At 39.6% G+C, this 18,367-nt stretch overlaps 1 protein-coding gene across 1 annotated transcript in view; it reads left to right on the top strand.

The window, feature by feature from the left end:
- psmd2 (proteasome 26S subunit ubiquitin receptor, non-ATPase 2) overlaps nt 1-18,367 on the top strand; it is a 55,259-nt gene that overhangs the window by 35,194 nt on the left and 1,698 nt on the right. Inside the window, exons 12-19 of the mRNA XM_052017868.1 lie at nt 164-251; nt 681-843; nt 4,949-5,050; nt 10,405-10,550; nt 11,433-11,516; nt 13,168-13,336; nt 15,180-15,274; nt 16,177-16,303. Of these exons, the coding sequence (XP_051873828.1) occupies nt 164-251; nt 681-843; nt 4,949-5,050; nt 10,405-10,550; nt 11,433-11,516; nt 13,168-13,336; nt 15,180-15,274; nt 16,177-16,303 (974 nt within the window). The remainder of the gene's footprint in view (nt 1-163; nt 252-680; nt 844-4,948; nt 5,051-10,404; nt 10,551-11,432; nt 11,517-13,167; nt 13,337-15,179; nt 15,275-16,176; nt 16,304-18,367) is intronic.

The raw sequence follows: 18,367 nt of genomic DNA, 5'->3' as shown, positions 1-18,367 counted from the left end.
CAGTCTGGTGACTCTCTGCACATTTGGAAGGTGCTTGGTGATCCAAAGTGCTGAACTGTACTGAAATGCAAAATGCACAGTTGTTAAGGTTTACTCTTTCAGAATTTTTATCATTTGTGTAAGTTGCATCATTGTGTAATTTCTTCAACTTTATGGTTGGCAGGCTTGGGCTTGCTTACGCAGGCTCTAATCGGGAGGATGTATTGGCTCTGCTGCTTCCCGTGACTCGAGATTCTAAATCCAGCATGGAGGTATGGTAAAAGAAACTCCTAGTATTGTAAATTGAGTTATTGCTTAGTTTTCATGTGACTGGCTAAATCTATTTGATATAGTGCTGCATAAGGTTGGACTAGTTGATCCACACAGTAATAATTTAAATACTCACTCTCACTGCTGTTTGGGTTTGATCTGCTTGTCAGAAGTGTATGTTTGTTGAATAATAGTTTTTGATAGATGGCAGAGTGGCTTAGATTTTATGTTAACTGAAGATGGAGATTCAAGGGGTTATACCAAATGACCACCGTGAATCCTAATAATGTTGTAATGAAACTTAGCTTGCATTATTGAAGTAGGTTCTTCATTTGCTGCCCCCTATTCCAGTTTAACAATTATGCTAAATCATTTAAACTTCAGTATTTTGAGCAGTTGTCTAATCATTTGATTTCAAATATAATCTCTAGGTAATAGGTGTGACTGCTTTAGCATGTGGAATGATTGCAGTGGGCTCTTGCAATGGGGATGTCAATTCCAACATTCTGGAAACTATAATGGAAAAATCTGAGCAAGAGTTGAAAGACACTTATGCAAGGTGGCTGCCATTAGGCCTAGGTCTCAACCATCTAGGTAAGGATATCTATTGCCGCAAAGCAAGCGCTAACTTAACATTATTATTTGATAGCATTTTGGATTTCACAAAAATTATGTCCTTTCATATGTGACATATGCAGACTAATGTTGCAGTATAATTCAGTTTATAAATTTCAGGTGGATTTTGCTAATGTCAGGCAGTTGCTTATAACATAAAGACCACTAAGGTTTTTGATCTGTGCCCTGCTTAATTAATTATTATAGGTTAGATCAATACCCTTCAGTTTTTCCAAGGGCGAAATTCATTTCTAGTTCTTGATTTCTATCCATTAACCATGCTGAGTCCTCCGGTCTGAGATGTTGTATGCTTCCCATGATAGACAGGCTTGTTGGAAATTACTTCTGAAGGATCACTTTTAGCAAGGTGTTGGTGTATTTTTATTGGTATTGGTTTATTATTGTCACTTGTACTGAGGTACAGTGAAAAAAGTTGTCTTGCATACCGTTCATACAGATCAATTCATTACACGGTGTATTGAGGTAGTACAGGGTAAAAACAATAACAGAATAGAGAATAAAATGTCACAGCTACAGGGAAGTGCAGTGCAGGTAGACAGTAAGATGCAAGGTAGATTGTGAGGTCAAGAGTCCATCTCATCGTACAAGGCAACCGTTCAATAGTCTTATCACCATGGGATAGAAGCTATCCTTGAGCCTGGTGGTATGTGCCCTCAGGCTCCTGTATCTTCTGCCTGATGGGAGAGGAGAGAAGAGAGAATGACCCAGGTGGGTGGAGTCTTTGGTTATGCTGGCTGCTTCACCAAGGCAGCGAGAGGTATAGACAGAGTCCATGGAGGGGAGGCTGGTTTCCCTGATGCGTTGGGCTGTGTCCACCTCTCTCTGCAGTTTCTTGTGGTCCTGGGCAGAGCAGTTGCCATAGCAAGCTGTGATGCATCCAGATAGGATGCTTTCTATGGTGCATCGATAAAAGTTGGTGAGTGTTAAAGGGGCCATGCCAAAGTTCTTTAGCCTTCTGAGGAAGTAGAGGCGCTGGTGAGCTTTCTTGGCCGTGGTGTCTACGTGGACAGGCTATTGGTGATGTTCACTCCTAGGAACTTGAAGCTGTCAACCGTCTTGACCTCAGCACCACTGATGTAGACGGGTGCATGTACACCGCCCCCTTTCCTGAAGTCAATGACCAGCTCTTTTGTTTTGCTGACACTGAGTGAAAGGTTGTTGTCATGACACCATGTCACTAAGCTCTCCGACATCATTATTTAAGGTACAACCTACTACAGTGGTATCAGCTGTAAACTTGCAGATGGAGTTAGAGCAGAATCTGGCCACACAGTCATGAGTATAAGAGGGGTGAGGAAACAGCCTTGTGGGGCACCAGTGTTGAGAAGAATCGTGCTGGAGATGTTGCTGCTTATCCTCACTGATTGCGGTCTGTTGGTCAGAAAGTCAAGGATCCAATTACAGGGGGAGGTGTTGAGTCCCAGGTCCTGGAGTTTGGTGATAAATTTGCTTGGAATTATAGTATTGAAGGCAGAGGTGTAGTCAACAAACAATAGTCTAACGTAGGTGTCTTTATTGTTCATCTCGCCTTGAGCTACCAACTTAGAGAGAACGCAAATGGGGAAAACTTGCATTTGTATTGCCCTATAAATTTCATTTGCTTTGAAAGTATTGAGCTTTTTATTACCTTTGAGGTGAAAGGATATTTTAAACATACAGAATCATCGGGTAATGGTGCGAGTTTTTTAAAAAAGCAATTTGAAATTACAGTACAAGTATATTTGTTTTTGAATAAATCAGAAACTAAAATTGTAGAGGGGAGGCCAATAAAAAATTAACAGATAAACTAAATGAAGATGTGAATAAAGTTGAAAATGATTTAAAGCTGATGATTTAAAACAGTGACATATTTACAAAGAAATATTTTGTTGCAAAGGCACATTGCAGAATATTATCAATTTGAAGGTTGCTTTGCATGGGACTTTTATGGGGGGGGGGGAAGGAGTATTAGCAAAGTGCTGAATTCTTAGGTGGTTGAGAACAAGCTAATGAGCAACATTATGGCAGATTAAAAAGATTTCAGTAAAGGTAAATCTGAGAATACAGAATTGAGATCCAGCATTATGCACACAACTATTTAGAGGAAAATGGAGTAGGAAGCAGTCGAGACTCTAGAAGTTACATTTCACAGCACTGTGTGTTTGTGTTAGAGGACAGAACGTTAATTGATGTAGTCTATTTTTGCAGAAGAAAATGGACTAAATTGTGTAATTGCAAATTAACGTGTTGAGAAGATTTTTAGTATTCTAGGTACTACACATTCATAGTTAAGATTCCGTACATGATTTCCGTACCCTTTGATCAGCAAATGGTAATGATGGATAGTTTAATCCAATGGATGTGAAGTACATAGAACCTAATAATTTTTGACATTCACTACTTGGGAGATTAATAAAGAAATCTAAGAGGTTGGGGATGCTACCTGATTTAAGTACATAACAATAGAAACAGGAGTAGGCTATTCAATCCCTCATGCATGTTCTGTGATTCAATAAAATCATGAGTGATCTTTTAGTTAAGTGCCATTTTCTTGCACTAAACCCACATCCTTTGATTCCATTTATCTAAATTTTTTTCAATCTCTGAATTGAATTTACTCAGCAATTGAGACATAGCCCTCTTGGATAGAGAATGCCAATGAATCATTACCCACTGAGTGAAAAATTTCTTCTCATCTGTCCTAAATAGCTGTCCCTTATTTTGACACTGTGAACCCTTGTTCAAGATACCCCACCAATAAATCTGGTTAACTTTTACTGCACTCCTTCTGAAAAAAATATTCTCCCTTGGGGGTAGGGAGACAAGTATCAGTACACAAATATTCCAGATACTCCCAGCTTTCCTCCTTTATTCTTTCAAAATGGGTGACCCCATTTTTTTTCCACATTATATTCCATCTGTATGTCTTCTCCCATTTTCTTAGCTTGTCCATATCCTCTAGACACCTCCTGTCATCCTCCTTAGAGCCCACACTGTTACCAATCTAACAGCTGGCAACACAACACTGAACCCTTGTTCTGGATTCCCCACCCAGGAAAATATTAACTCTATACTGGTCACAGCCTCCCAGCCTGTTTATTCCTTTTTGTTTTGTTTTCTGTATAAGGAAGCATGCAAAAAAAACAATCACAACATCTATATTAGAGCAGCACAAATTATGGAATGATGTAGTAAAAATGCACACAATTATCAAAGCTGGGAAGGGTAAGTACAATCAGACTTTCTAGTACTTGGGTCTAGAATGAGGAATTATGGATGCAATTAAATTTGAGAGATTTATAACATTTGAGAGGAAATGTCTATAGAGTTGTGTTCTTCATTCCAGGATTAAGGATCAATGCAGAAACTGTCAACAATCGATATTTGATTGTATAAGAGGAGGAAATAGGGAGGCCTTTAAAAAGGTGGAGGATAGGTGTACTTGGTTAGAACTATTTGGTTACATTTGAGGGTCACTTTGGTGTGCACCAGTAGTGCCAAGTGCTTTTGTTTTATAACTTGTGTCTGTTCCTGCATCTCTAAGTTTTTCAATAAGGGCTAATGAAGATACTTGCCAAATAGACAATATTAGAGGACATCAGTTTAAGGTTAGAGGAGGAAAGTTTAGGGGAGATGTCAGAGGTAGGTTTTGTTTTTACAGAGAGTGTTGGGTGCCTGGAATGCACTGCCAGGGGTGGTGGTAGAAGCTGATACAATAGGGATATTTATAAGGCTCTTAGATAGGCACATGGAAGAAAATACAATGGAGGGTTATGGGCTGTGTAGGAGGGAAGGGTTGGATTGATCAGGAATTAGGTGTTTATATAGGTCAGCACAGCCTTGTGGGTCGAAGGGCCCGTACTGTACTGTTCTATGTTCTAGACAAAACTATCTTTTCCCTTTTAAAATGTTGATCAAGCAATGTGTATCTCGATCAGATTTGCTGCATTTGTAGTTTATCTTTTGTATTTCTTGTTGTAATTGCACGTTAGTAGCTTTTTTTTTATGCAGACAAAAATGGTCATCAGAATAAAGCCACCTTTCTTTGATAAAGGAGTTGATGCCATGTATTTATGGTTTGCAGGAAAAGGAGAGGCCATTGAGGCAATTTTGGCTGCCCTAGAAGTGGTTTCCGAGCCTTTCCGTAGCTTTGCCAATACTTTGGTTGATGTCTGTGCATATGCAGGTTAGTCTGGATACAAATCCAACCAATTTAATCCAATTGACCATGTTTCAGACTGCAGTCAGTTCTTGGGTAACATGTTTTCATCCATTTTTTTAACAGAATAGTTTCATTTTGCAAGAATAAAATAAACTGCATTGTTATAGTGTGTTTTTCCATTCCTAACCTTCTGTTTTGATCTGCCTCTGAATTATACAATGGAGGTTTCCTTGGATAACTGTTTGATTAATTTTAAAGGCTTGTATAATTAGATGCATACTTGCCGTATTTTCCTGAACACTCTCATTATTGTGTTTTTATCTTGATGGTATCAAGGCACCAGGCTGGATTATCTTTCATGATGCTGACCAATTTATAATATCAGCCACCCTTCCTGGATTGGAACTTCTTCCTTGTGCAAGAAGCAGATCATCCATTATAGTTCCAGAAAAGGGGTCAACTAGTACACATCCTTCTCCTCATTGAAAGAAAGATTGTAATCCACATTTATCCAGCTGAAGTTAAGGGCCTCAGGGAAGGAAGATGGGGTGCTTGCTATGAACCATAGAACCATACAGTACAAAACAGGCCGTTCGGCCCACCATGTTGTGCTGTCCATCAAACCACCCTCACACTACCTAACCCCTTCCTCCTGCATATCCCTCCATCTCACATTCCTCCATATGCCTATCCAACAAGCTCTTGAACCTGTCCAATGTATCTGCCTCCACCACCACCCCAGGCAGTGCATTCCATGCACCAACCACTCTCTGGGTGAAAAACCTCCCCCTGACATCTCCCCTGAACCTCTCACCCATAACCTTAAAGCCATGCCCTCTCATCTTGAGCATTGGTGCCCTGGGAAGGAGGCGCTGACTGTCTATCTATTCTTCTCAATATCTTATATATCTCTATCATGTCTCCTCTCATCCTCCTCCTTTCCAGTGAATAAAGCCCTAGCACCTTAAGCCTCTCCTCATATTCAATATTCTCTAATCCAGGCAGCATCCTGGTAAATCTCCTCTGTACCCTCTCCAACGCCTCCGCATCTTTCCTATAATGAGGCGACCAGAACTGAACACAGTGCTCTAAGTGTGGCCTAACTAGAGTTTTGTAAAGCTGCATCATCACCTCGCTGCTCTTAAACTCAATCCTGCGACTTATGAAAGCCAACATCCCATTGGCCTTCTTAACTGCTCTTTCCACCTGTGAGGTAACTTTCAATGAACTGTGAATATGTACACTGCCAAGTACTTTGCCATTTACCCAGTACTCTGCCCTGGAGTTTGTCCTTCCAAAGTGTACCACCTCACACTTCTCTGGATTGAACTCCATCTGCCACTTGTCAGCCCAGCTCTGCATCCTATCAATATCCCTCTGTAAGCTCCGACAGCCCTCCACACTATCCACAACACCGCCGATCTTAGTGTCGTCCGCAAACTTACTAACCCAGCCCTCCACCCCCTCATCTAAGTCATCTATAAATATCACAAAAAGTAGAGGTCCCAGAACCGATCCCTGCAGGACACAACTAGTCACTGCCCTCCAATCCGAGGGCATTCCTTCCACCACAACCCTCTGCTTTCTACATGCAAGCCAATTCCCAATCCACACAGCCAAGCTTCCTTGGATCCCTCGGCCTCTGACCTTCTGAAGAAGCCTACCATGAGGAACCTTATCAAACGCCTTACTAAAATCCATGTAAACCACATCCACCGCACTGCCCTCATCAATCTTCCTAGTCACCTCCTCAAAGAACTCTATCAGGCTTGTGAGGCAAGATCTTCCCTTCACAAAGCCATGCTGGCTGTCCCTAATCAGTCCATGATTCTCAAGGTGTTCATAAATCCTATCCCTTAGAATCCTTTCTAACAGCTTACCCACCACAGACATGAGACTCACCGGTCTTTAATTCCCTGGCCTATCCCTATTACCTTTTTTGAACAAGGGGACAACATTCGCAACCCTCCAATCCTCTGGCACCATCCCTGTGGACAACAAGGACTCAAAGATCCTTACCAGCGGTTCAACAATCTCCTCCCTAGCCTCTCGAAGCAGCCTGGGGAAAATCCCGTCAGGCCCCGGAGATTTATCTGTCTTAATATTATTTAACAACTTCAACACGTCCTCTCTCTTGATATCTACAACCTCGAGAACATTACCCCTACCAGTACTCCCTTCCGCGTCATCAAGACCCCTCTCCCTGGTGAATACTGAATTGAGAACTTCTCCCACTTCCGCCGCCTCCAGGCAAATTCTCCCACCTTTGTCCTTAATCGGACCTACCTTTACCCTAGCCATCCTCCTACCCTTCACGTACTTGAAAAAGGCCTTGGGATTTTCCTTAACCCTACTAGCCAACGCCTTTTCATGTCCCCTTCTAGCTCTCCTCAGCCCTTTCTTAAGTTCCTTCCTCGCTACCCTATATTCCTCACGGGCTCTGTCTGAACCTTGCTGCTTATACCTCATGTACGCTACCTTCTTCTCCCTAACAAGTCGTTCCACCTCTCTCGTCACCCACGGTTCCTTCACCCTGCCATTCCTTCTCTGCCTCACCAGGACATATTTATCCCTAACATCCCGCATAAGATCCCTGAACATCGACCACATCTCCATGGTACATTTTCCTTCAAAAAGGACATCCCAATTTACACTCCCAAGTTCTCTCCTTATAGCCTCATAGTTCGCCCTTCCCCAATTAAAAATCCTCTTGTCCTCTCTGCACCTGTCCCTGTTCATGACAATTTTAAAGGTTATGGAGCAATGGTCACTGTCCCCCAAATGCTCACCCACCAATAGATCCTTCACCTGTCCTGGTTCATTTCCTAAAACTAGATCTAACATGGCATTCCCTCTAGTCGGCCTGTCAACACACTGCATCAGGAATCCCTCCTGGACACATTTAACAAATTCCGTCCCATCTAAACCTTTGGCACTAAGCAGGTTCCAGTCTATATTTAGGAAGTCTCCCATTATAACAACCCTGTTATTTTTGCTTCTCTCCAAACACTGCCTGCCAATCTGCTCCTCTATATCTCTACTGCTACCGGCGGGCCTATAGAATACTCCTAGTAGAGTAACTGCTCCTTTCTTGTTCCTTACTTCCACCCATACGGACTCTAGAGATGATCCTTCTACAACATCCATCCTTTCCACAGCCATAACAGTGTCCCTGACCAGTATCGCCACCCCTCCTCCTCTTCTCCCCCCTTCCCTATCCCTCTTAAAACACCGAAAACCAGGAATATTCAATATCCACTTCTCTCCTGACATCAGCCACGTCTCAGTAATAGCCACGATATCATAGTCCCCCATAGTTATCCAAGCCCTCAGTTCATCCCCCTTATTCCTGACACTTCTTGCATTTAAGTAAACACACTTCAGTCCATCTACCTTACTACTTTTATAGCCTGTATTCTGCTTCTCCTTCCCCAAAGCCTCTCTACCTGTTTGATCTAACTTTTCCCCATCCCCTTCTTCCTCTGACCTACTCCTCTGGTTCCCTTCCCCCTCACAAACGAGTTTAAACCCTCCCGAATCACCCTAGCAAATCTCGCCGCAAGGATATTGGCCCCCTTCTGGTTCGGGTGTAACCCGTCCTCTCTGTACAGGTCCCACCTTCCCGAGAAGAGATCCCAATGATCCAGAAATCTAAAACCCTCCCTCCTGCACCAGCTTCTCAGCCATGCATTTATCTGCCACCTCCTCCTATTCCTGCCTTCACTATCGCATGGCACTGGCAGCAATCCTGAGATTGCTACCCTTGAGGTCCTGTTCCTCAATCTTCTGCCTAGCTCCCTGAACTCACTCTTCAGGACCTCATCCCCCTTCCTACCTATGTTGTTGGTACCAACATGGACCACAACTTCTGGCTGCTCTCCCTCCCGCTCAAGAATCCTGTGGACCCGATCAGTGACATCCCCCTTCATTCAATGACCTCAGTTCGATGTCCACTGCTATACTAGGAATGATAACTACATTTCCCATTGATCCTCTGCAGGTAATCCCACAAGTCAGAAAGTTCAGGCTATGAGCTAGTTTTATGCTCTTCCATCATCACCACTACTAATATTTAATTGATGGGGTGGCCACCAATTTTCTGCTTGTAGAGCAGGGAGAATATTGGGCTAGCAAGGCAAAAATCCGACAGCAGTAATCTTCCCTCTGCTGCTATACCACCTGATAGGTAAATTCAGTACCATTTCCTTCAAAAAGGAAATGATCTATCAATGCATGCTACAAATTGATTTTTGCATCCATTGTTACATAGAACAGAATATCTCAGAAACAGGCCATCTGGTCCACCATGTCTGTGCTAACCAAACAAATCCCATCTGCCTGCATGTGGTCTATATCGCACCATTCCCTGCCTGTTCATGTGCCTGTCTAAATGCCTCTTAAATGTTGCTATCGTATCTGTTTCTATCACCACCCTTGGCAGCACTTTCCAGGTACGAACGACTCTGTTTTCAAAAAAAAAACTTGCCTTGTAAATCTCCTTTAAACCTTCCCCCTCTCATCTTAAATCTATGTCCTCTAGTATTTGAGATTTCCACACTGGGAAAAAGATTAACTTACCTACCCTATCAATGTCCCTCAACTTCCAGTGCTCCAGAGAAAACAGTCCAAGTTCTCCTTGTAGCTAATACTCTCTGATCCAGGCAGCATCCTGGCGAACCTCTTCTGCACCCTTTCCAAAGCCTCCGCATCCTTGCTGTAATGCGGCAACCCAGAACTCTGCACAATACTCCAAATGTGGCCTAACCAAATGCTGCATGCTGACTTACTGATTTTTATACTCAACACCCTGAAGGATGAAGGCAAGTATGTTGTACAGCTGCTTTTCCACCTTACCTTCTTGTGTTGCCACTTTCAGGAAGCCATGGACTTGCACCCCAAGATCCCTCTATACGTCAATCTTTCCAAGGGTCCTGCCATTTACTTTATACTTTCCTGTTACATTTGACCTCCCAAAAATGCAATACCTCACACTTGTCCGAGTTAAACTTCATCTTCCATTCCTCTGCCCACATTTCCAACTGGTCTATATCCTTTTCAATCCTTTGACAATCTTTCTTGCTATCTAGAATGCTGCTATTTTTTGTGTCATCTGCAAACTTGCTAACCAGCCCCCATTCAAATCATTTATATATTTACAATAATTTCTTCATTTTTAGTATTGGTTCTTTTGATTCAGCCCACACTTAAACTTAAGAATCCTTGACAATTATTCAAACTTAAGCATGAGAGCTGTTCTTCTGCCTGCTATTTTGTTAGATATGTGTGCAAGATTATAGGAAGTGAGGAATTTTAGAAGTTATTTCTACAATTTGTGGGCTGTATTATATATTTACCTTGTTGCATTTAAAATTCTACAGGCTCTGGTAATGTACTGAAAGTCCAGCAGTTACTTCACATTTGCAGTGAGCATTTTGATTCAAAAGAAAAAGAAGATGATAAAGACAAAAAGAAAGAGAAAGATAAGGACAAAAAGGAAAATGCTGCAGATATGGGAGCACATCAGGTATTGTGCAAAGTGGCAGAAAATATTAATCGAATTAGAAATGTAACTGTAATCAGTATCTAAAGGTTAACGTTTCCTATTGCATGATGGCACGGTAGCATACATTCTCCTGTGTCTGTGTGGGTTTCCTCCGGGTGCTCCGGTTTCCTCCCACATTGCAAAGACGTACGGGTAGGTTAATTTGGGTTTAAAGAAAAATGGGCGGCGTTGGGCCGGAAGGGCCTGTTACCACGCTGTAAATAAAAAAAAATCAAAAATCAAATTCCACCAATGTGTTGAAATGAAAATTGCTGAATTATTTCCGACTCAGTTCATTTTTATTAAACATATAGAATTTGAGAAATAGGGGGAGAGAGAATGAGATATAAATTACTTAAATAAATATGACATAATTTGATTTTAATTATTCATTTGAAAATTCCTCATGAATGAAATGGGTCATTTTTTTTGGGAAGTAAACAACTAGAAAATGTGCCAAATGATTCATGATTAATTTTTATGATTTTTACCTTGTGAATTGACCTCTGAAGTATGAGGCAACCTCGTACAACAAGATAAGGAAAAAAAATAAGAGGCTTTCTAAATAAGATGCCCTTACAATTGTTCATCGGCAACTAGGATTGGCATTACAACCATTAAATGATGCCCTTCCAAATTAAAATTAGTTCAGGGCAATATGTATCCAAAAAAAGTTACCTTTTTTGACAAGCTTTGATTCTAATTAAGATTCATTTTAATTTGTTATAGTTGTGTACGAAAAATAAATAAAAGGAAAATGTATTAAAAAGTATGCAGGTGAACTACATTTTAATGATCTTGGTGATCAGAATGACTAACAACCAACAACCCCATACAAATATTTTGTAATTCATTCTTTTTAAGGGGGTGGCAGTGCTTGGTATTGCTTTAATTGCCATGGGAGAAGAGATTGGAGCAGAAATGGCTCTGCGCACGTTTGGACATCTCGTAAGTTTGATAAGTGCAGGTTTAGAAACTTATTTGTCATTTTGATAATGTCATTTTAAGACCATATCTCAAGTCTTAATTTACAAGGAGAAATTCTCCCCATTAAGTATCAAACAGAACTCCATATTTATGTTAAATAAGTTGATGTTTTTGGGCTTAGTGCTTTAAAAATGTTGAGACATGCAATACTTTAACTAACTTCATGGTCTTGCTTACATTACGTCTTTTACCTTCATAACTGACCAGCAGAACCAGGACTCCTGAGTGAAGGTGGTATTCCCACACTCTTGCTCAGCTAATAGCTGATCCAAAAAAGCATTTGCACTCCTCCATTGGATTCCACATGGAGTTCAGTTTTGTTCTAAAATTGGTTGGGGAAAGAAGAATAAATGCAAGCTAACTTTCTATACTAATTAATTATTTTGTGGTATTGCTAAGTGTTTATTTTTAATGTATAATAATGTAACATTTCCTTCATTACTTTTAATTTTAGCTAGATTTTGAATGTTTGTGAACGTCAGCAATGGTCTTTTGACGGTCAGTAAGCTACGTGCAGGCACTAAAAGCAACTCAGCAGCTCTCTTGTGAATTTTGCTCAGACGGGCCCTACGTTACACTGAGTGACAGCTAACCACTGGAAGATGGTTTCCTAGTGAAATTTGAGGTCCTTCCCAGCACCATCACCCCACCTCCACCTCTGTCCCCAATACCATGTAAGAGACTGGTTCTAGGACAGTTGAGTGAACTTGAGCAACTTGCCAGTTGGATGAAGATCTTGGCATTTGCTCTCAGACAATGCCATTCAACCAATCCTCACTTGTCTTTTTTCTAATTCACAGAATTGTACAACACAGAAATGGGTCCTTTCATCCCACCTCGTAATGCCAACCGTGATGCCTGTCTACACTAATCCCATTTACCTGCATAGGCAGGAATCCCTCTACATTTTTCCTATCCTTTAAATTGTTGTAACTGCATAAGCCCATCTCCTGGAGAAGATCAATGACATATGACCTATTCAGGAAACGCTTCAAGAATATAAATATAACACCCTTAAAAGGGGACAAGGATTCACTGTATTACCATCTCTCGCTCATTGTTCGAACATCCTCTGAAAGGAATTAAAAAGTCTTCATCACATTCATCTTCACTCCCTATGCCCTGAATTAAAATAGTGACCTCCTTATCCTTTTAATTGAAAGGAGTACAGTAACATCATGGTTAAGCTAATATACCCATAATCCAGATATCTAGACTATTGATCCAGGCACTTGAACTCAAATTCTATGATGATTTTTGGGGAAATTGGATTGTCTCAAACACCTAACTGGGTTAGCAATGTCCTTTTAGGAAGGAAATGTTCATATTTATCTGGTCTAACCAGTATGTGAATCCATACCCTTGGCAATGAGGTTGGCTCTTAGCTAACAATTGAAATGCTCAAGCATAATGTTACATTCAAGGAAATTTGTGATGGATAATAATTGCTGGCTTTGTCAAAGGCCCGCATGTCACCAAAATAAATTATTCTGATGACACTTGTGCCACTTTAATTGTAATGTAGGATAAAACTAAAACTATACAGTGTACAAAAAATTGTGCATAGTTTTATAACCCTTTAAGACTTGTGTTGATTTTCTTTTTATGGTAGTTACGGTATGGTGAGCCTACTTTAAGACGGGCTGTACCATTGGCACTGGCATTGATTTCAGTCTCTAATCCACGGTTGAGTATACTGGACACTTTGAGCAAGTTCTCTCATGATGCTGATGCAGAAGTTTCTCATAATTCTATCTTTGCCATGGGTATGGTTGGAAGTGGTAAGTAATGTACAGTAATGCTGTTACAACTAAAACCATTCAAGTGGAAATGATAGAAGTATGCCACATCTGCCTTCAGATAGCTTTCTGGTATCATGAAACTTCATTGTCGTGTTGAGATGAGCAGAATGATTGAGTGAAAATTTGATTCTGTACCATCAATATTCTTAAAAGATGCTTATTATTCTTTAAAGTCATAAAAATTAGCAACATAATACTTTTCTATATATTTTAAACTATTGCCAGTCCTGAGATCCCCTAAGCACACAATTGAGCCAAATTGACATAGGAAGTCATAGACACAGTAGCTTTGAAAGATACAAAGTACATCTCCAGCGATATGACTCCAAACTAGGTGCTATGCAGTATATAAGCTGTTTTGGCCTGCTAACAATTCTGACCACAACCATGCTTTTGCACACTCCAGTAGGTCTAATTATTTAAGGGTTTTTTTTGTTTAAGGTTAAATGTTTAGTTTTTGAAACATCAGAATGAATTTTGGTTGCTAACAAACCTGTCTAGTTATTGACATCAGTCACGATATCTACCTGGCACAGGTTCACTCATAGCATTTCTTGTTCTTACACAAAGGGAGAAAGTTCTTATTGATTCCTCCCAATGTCTCCTCCTTTGGCTTGGCCTCCATTTTTGTTTGATTGCATCTCTAAAGTACTTTGAAATATTGTTCTATTTGTGCATGTGGCTGTATAAATGTGAGCTATGACATGCAGGAACTGTACTGCCATTCAAGATGTGATGAATTTGCAAGTTCGGTTCATGCTTCATTTCTGTAGATTTTATCCTTTGATGGCATTCAGTTGAATTCATAAATGTTCCAGTAGAACTTCACTTGCCCTCTTAAAATTTGATAGCAGAGATTAGGTATTTTCTGGCAAAGATTGTTCAACTACTTCAGAGGACAAGACAACGCAAGTTGCCAGAAAGCTTGACGATTGGCTTAAAATCATGGTACTAAAAATTCAATATTTTTTCCATTGGTTGAAACCTCAAAGCCGCCATCTTCTGCTTCATGCATTATGTACTTTGCCTTGTGGTTAGTTCCTTAATTGAGTGGGATACAACCCCTTGATATTTGTTCATATTGGGACTCTCGCTAGAAGCCTACATTTTGAGCCGAGGCTCGAAACATTTCGTTTAGAATTTGAATTGGAAATAATGTTGTCAGTATTGATGGCCACTAATAATAACTGGCAAAACTAATTCACCATGCAACTTTTAATTTTGATTCCTTTATTTCTGTGCATTTTCATATCTTGCACAATCCACCTGCAGTGTGTCATACATAAGTGTTGTAATAGTATTAATTTTGGTGACTTGCCCAGATGCCATTCCAGAACATCGGAGTCCCGTTTTAGTACTTGTGAATGCTGAGCAGTGCTGCAAACATGACTGATAATGGAAACAGTTTACATTAGTGATCTAATACAACTACTCCTTTATTTGAACAGGCTTGAAATAAAAGATAATCTCTCCTGCTAAATGTTAATGTTATTGATTTAGAGCCACCAAAAGCTTTCTCCCTTTGTTATTTTGACGTGTTGAAGATTTGGATGTCTTGATCCAAACTATATCTGAACCTAACATTGCCATTCATTTTTTAATTATTTAATGTCAAACTCAAAAACCTCATTCCAGTTTGTACATCTCAGTGTACAAGTTTGATTTCTGTAGTATTCATAAACCCTCCTATTTTTGGAGCTTTGCTTCCTTAGAGTCCTTGTCAGGATAGGTGATTTTTTTTTGTATTGCAAGACTTTCTGAAATAAATGCTGTGAATGAGTATATTTGGTACACTACTGCACTGACAATCTTTCTATTTAAGGTACCAACAATGCCAGGTTGGCTGCCATGCTGAGGCAATTAGCACAGTACCATGCGAAGGATCCAAATAATCTGTTCATGGTTAGAATAGCACAGGTGGGTGCATTGTTCTTGCATCATAATTGTTTATGGTTTTAGGGTAGTGAATAGTTTGAAGTGACATTGACATATACCTATTGATGTACAACTCAAATAATTTGTTTATCAACTATTTTGCACATTTTAATCTTTTAATCAATCCCAAGATGTATTTAGTTTTAAAATATTGTAGTGACCAGCAATTCTGTCACTGCCCCCCTATAAAATCGAGTTTTTGATCTGTATTTATTGGTGCACTCTCTGTTTTATGTGAATCAAAATGTAAATGGAAGGAATCACATTGACAAGGCTCAGATGTATAGTATCAATTTGATCAAGGTACAGCAGAAACTTGGTATGCAAGCAAAACTGTACAATGGCAAAATAACTTTTTATGCCTTCAATAAAGGAGAATAATGTCTGAAAAAGTGAAGTGAAAAAGCCATAGATTTGTGCTGATGTGGATTAAATTTTTAATTTGTACACTGGTGTTTTTTTTTCCAAATGGTTAATGCTAACAGTTAATTAAGTCTATTCTCTGGGAAGAAATGAACCATGATCATTGCCAGGAGGGAGTATTTTTTTTCCACATTATGTTGGAATATACATTTGAGCTCATGCATTAAATGATGATCTTTATTTTCAATTGCAATCATTTGATCGATTCTTACTTGGAACACTAGGTGGAGCAACTTGATTCACTAGAAGGGAAAAGTGACAGTAGCCATCTTGTCCAATTGCTAGCCAGTGCAATATTTGACAGTGATATGGCATTGCATTAGTGGGCATTTTAAAAAAAAATGAATATATCTGGATTAGCTATAGATAAAATTCTATTAATTGCCTTTGCTGTACTGATATTTTATTAGGAATTTGATGTCAAAAGTACATTGAATTTTGTTTTGTGTTCTTGTGACTAGGGTTTGACTCACCTTGGAAAAGGAACACTCACACTCTGTCCATACCACAGTGATAGACAACTAATGAGCCAAGTAGCAGTGGCTGGTCTTCTCACCGTACTGGTCTCTTTCCTTGATGTAAAGAACAGTAAGTTTTCAGGTTACTGTGTAAAGCTTTGGTTAACAATTATTACTAATATTTTGATGTCTAAAAATTGAAAGAATATAAAATTAGAACATCATGAAGTTGAAATTAGCCCTCAAAGTTACACTTATCATCAGCTTTTTAAAATCTAATCTTGTCCCTTTTGAAACTCCTTTAAATAAACCAATCCCTTCAGTGCTGGAGATTAAGCCCAATATGTTGAAGCCACCTGTCTAATTGAGTCTGAAATAACCAGCTTTGACATCATGCTGGAAATTGAAGCAGGCATAGGCCATCCAATAAGATCATGGTTGATTTGATCTTTGGCCTCCACTCAATTTCCCTGCCAGTCTCCACATGATTCCCCTTGCTGTACAAAAATCTCAGCATTGGATATACAGTAAGAGTTGGATATTAAAGTCTTGGCAACCAGAGTTCTCTGGGTGGAGATTTTGAGAGATTTCAGTCCCTCATCTCTGTTTTCACCTGAAGGTATCATCGTTAATTACTGAAATAAATTTTATTTTCTTGTAACAATTTCACTGTCACCGGTGGTATTCTTAAACCATTTCGTATTACTAACATCTAGAGTTTCAGTGGAACAATAGTTTGTACCTCTGTTTAGTTTCCTTTGAGGAAGTAATTTTGGGCTATCTGCATATTGTTCAACATGCTTATATACTAAACTGCAGTCCTTGTGTTTGGTTCACAGTGGCAGCAGATAGTTAGCTTAGATTTGAGCTAGGGTGGGGAAATTGGTTAAAGATTTTACTTGGAAGTAATTGAATTAGCAACATGCTGACAGCTGTTTCAATTAAAGGAATTCACAAGAAAATTAAAATAATGAAGGCAAAGTGGAAAGTATAAAAGGGTTGTGTGTATATTTGGTGTATCATTGATGAATTGTAACACCATACTATTCCTTTAGAGTTCCTAGAATCTGTCAATAGTTAAAACTTAAAAGATCTTTTTAAAAACCTTAAGAGAGGACACTTTGAGAAGGGCAGGAGGTCAGAACAAAAGGGAGGCTCTCTGGAAGGATGAGATTAAACGATAAAAAGTGGTAGTACAAGGTTACAATAGCTAAGGCAGTGAAAATGCAGAATGATCTGAAGTACCAAAGTAATCCCAGATCTGATGGTAAATAATTGTGCATTTTCTTTAGTCCTCTCTTTCTCTCTCCAAAGATGCTGCCTGACTTGCTGAGTATTTCTGGCATGTTCTGTTTTTAAAAGCACTTGTTGCATTGTTAAAAATGTTTGAGCTTTGGCATCTGATGAAGTGAAATGGGTAAACTGTAGGCAAAGGTTGTACCCAAAGAAAAACACTAGTTTAAAGAAAAACATGCTGATTCGCAAAAGGGAAAGCATTGATATTGGAAAGGGAGTTTAGTGCTTAAATGAATAAATCCAAACTTATACAGTTCATTTAACATGGGCAAGTGCAAGAATAACTGTAGCAATGTAGATTTCATTTTCAGGATGTGGGCATTGCTGACAAGCCAATATTTATCATTTGTCCCTAACTGCCCTTCTTGAATTGTTACTGCCATGTTATGTAGAGGATTCTAAGATTTAAAGCCAGTGACCATGAAGGAGTTTATATTTCCAAGTCATGGTGGTGTGTGACTTGAAGGTTAACTTGAGGTTGGTGGCTTTCCCATGCATCTGCTGCTCTCATCCTTCCAGGCAAAGGTTGCATGTTTGGGTGGTGGCATTGAAGAAGTTGTAACTACAATGGATTTCGCAGATGCTACACGCTGCAACCGCAGTTTACCAGTGGTTGAGGGACTGAATTTTTAGATTGTCAAATGGGTTGCTTTGTTCTCGATGATATTGAACTACTTGAATAATGTTGGCGCTGCACACCTGACTTGTGTTTTGTTGATGAGTTTTGTAAGTCACTTGCTGCAGACTAACCCATTTCTGATCTCTTGTAGCTGTGGTATTTGTGTCTAATTCAGTGAAATTTCTGGTTAATCTTGACCTTCGTGATGTTAATCATGCAAGATTTAGTGATGTTAATGCAACTGAAAGTTTATGGTTAGACTGTCTTGTTGAAGTTAGC

This window comes from Pristis pectinata, chromosome 6 (genome assembly GCF_009764475.1).
Source record: "Pristis pectinata isolate sPriPec2 chromosome 6, sPriPec2.1.pri, whole genome shotgun sequence".
Classification (NCBI taxonomy): Eukaryota; Metazoa; Chordata; class Chondrichthyes; order Rhinopristiformes; family Pristidae; genus Pristis; species Pristis pectinata.
The sequence above is the reverse complement of the archived record's forward strand: the minus strand, read 5'-3'. Positions and strand labels throughout refer to the sequence as shown.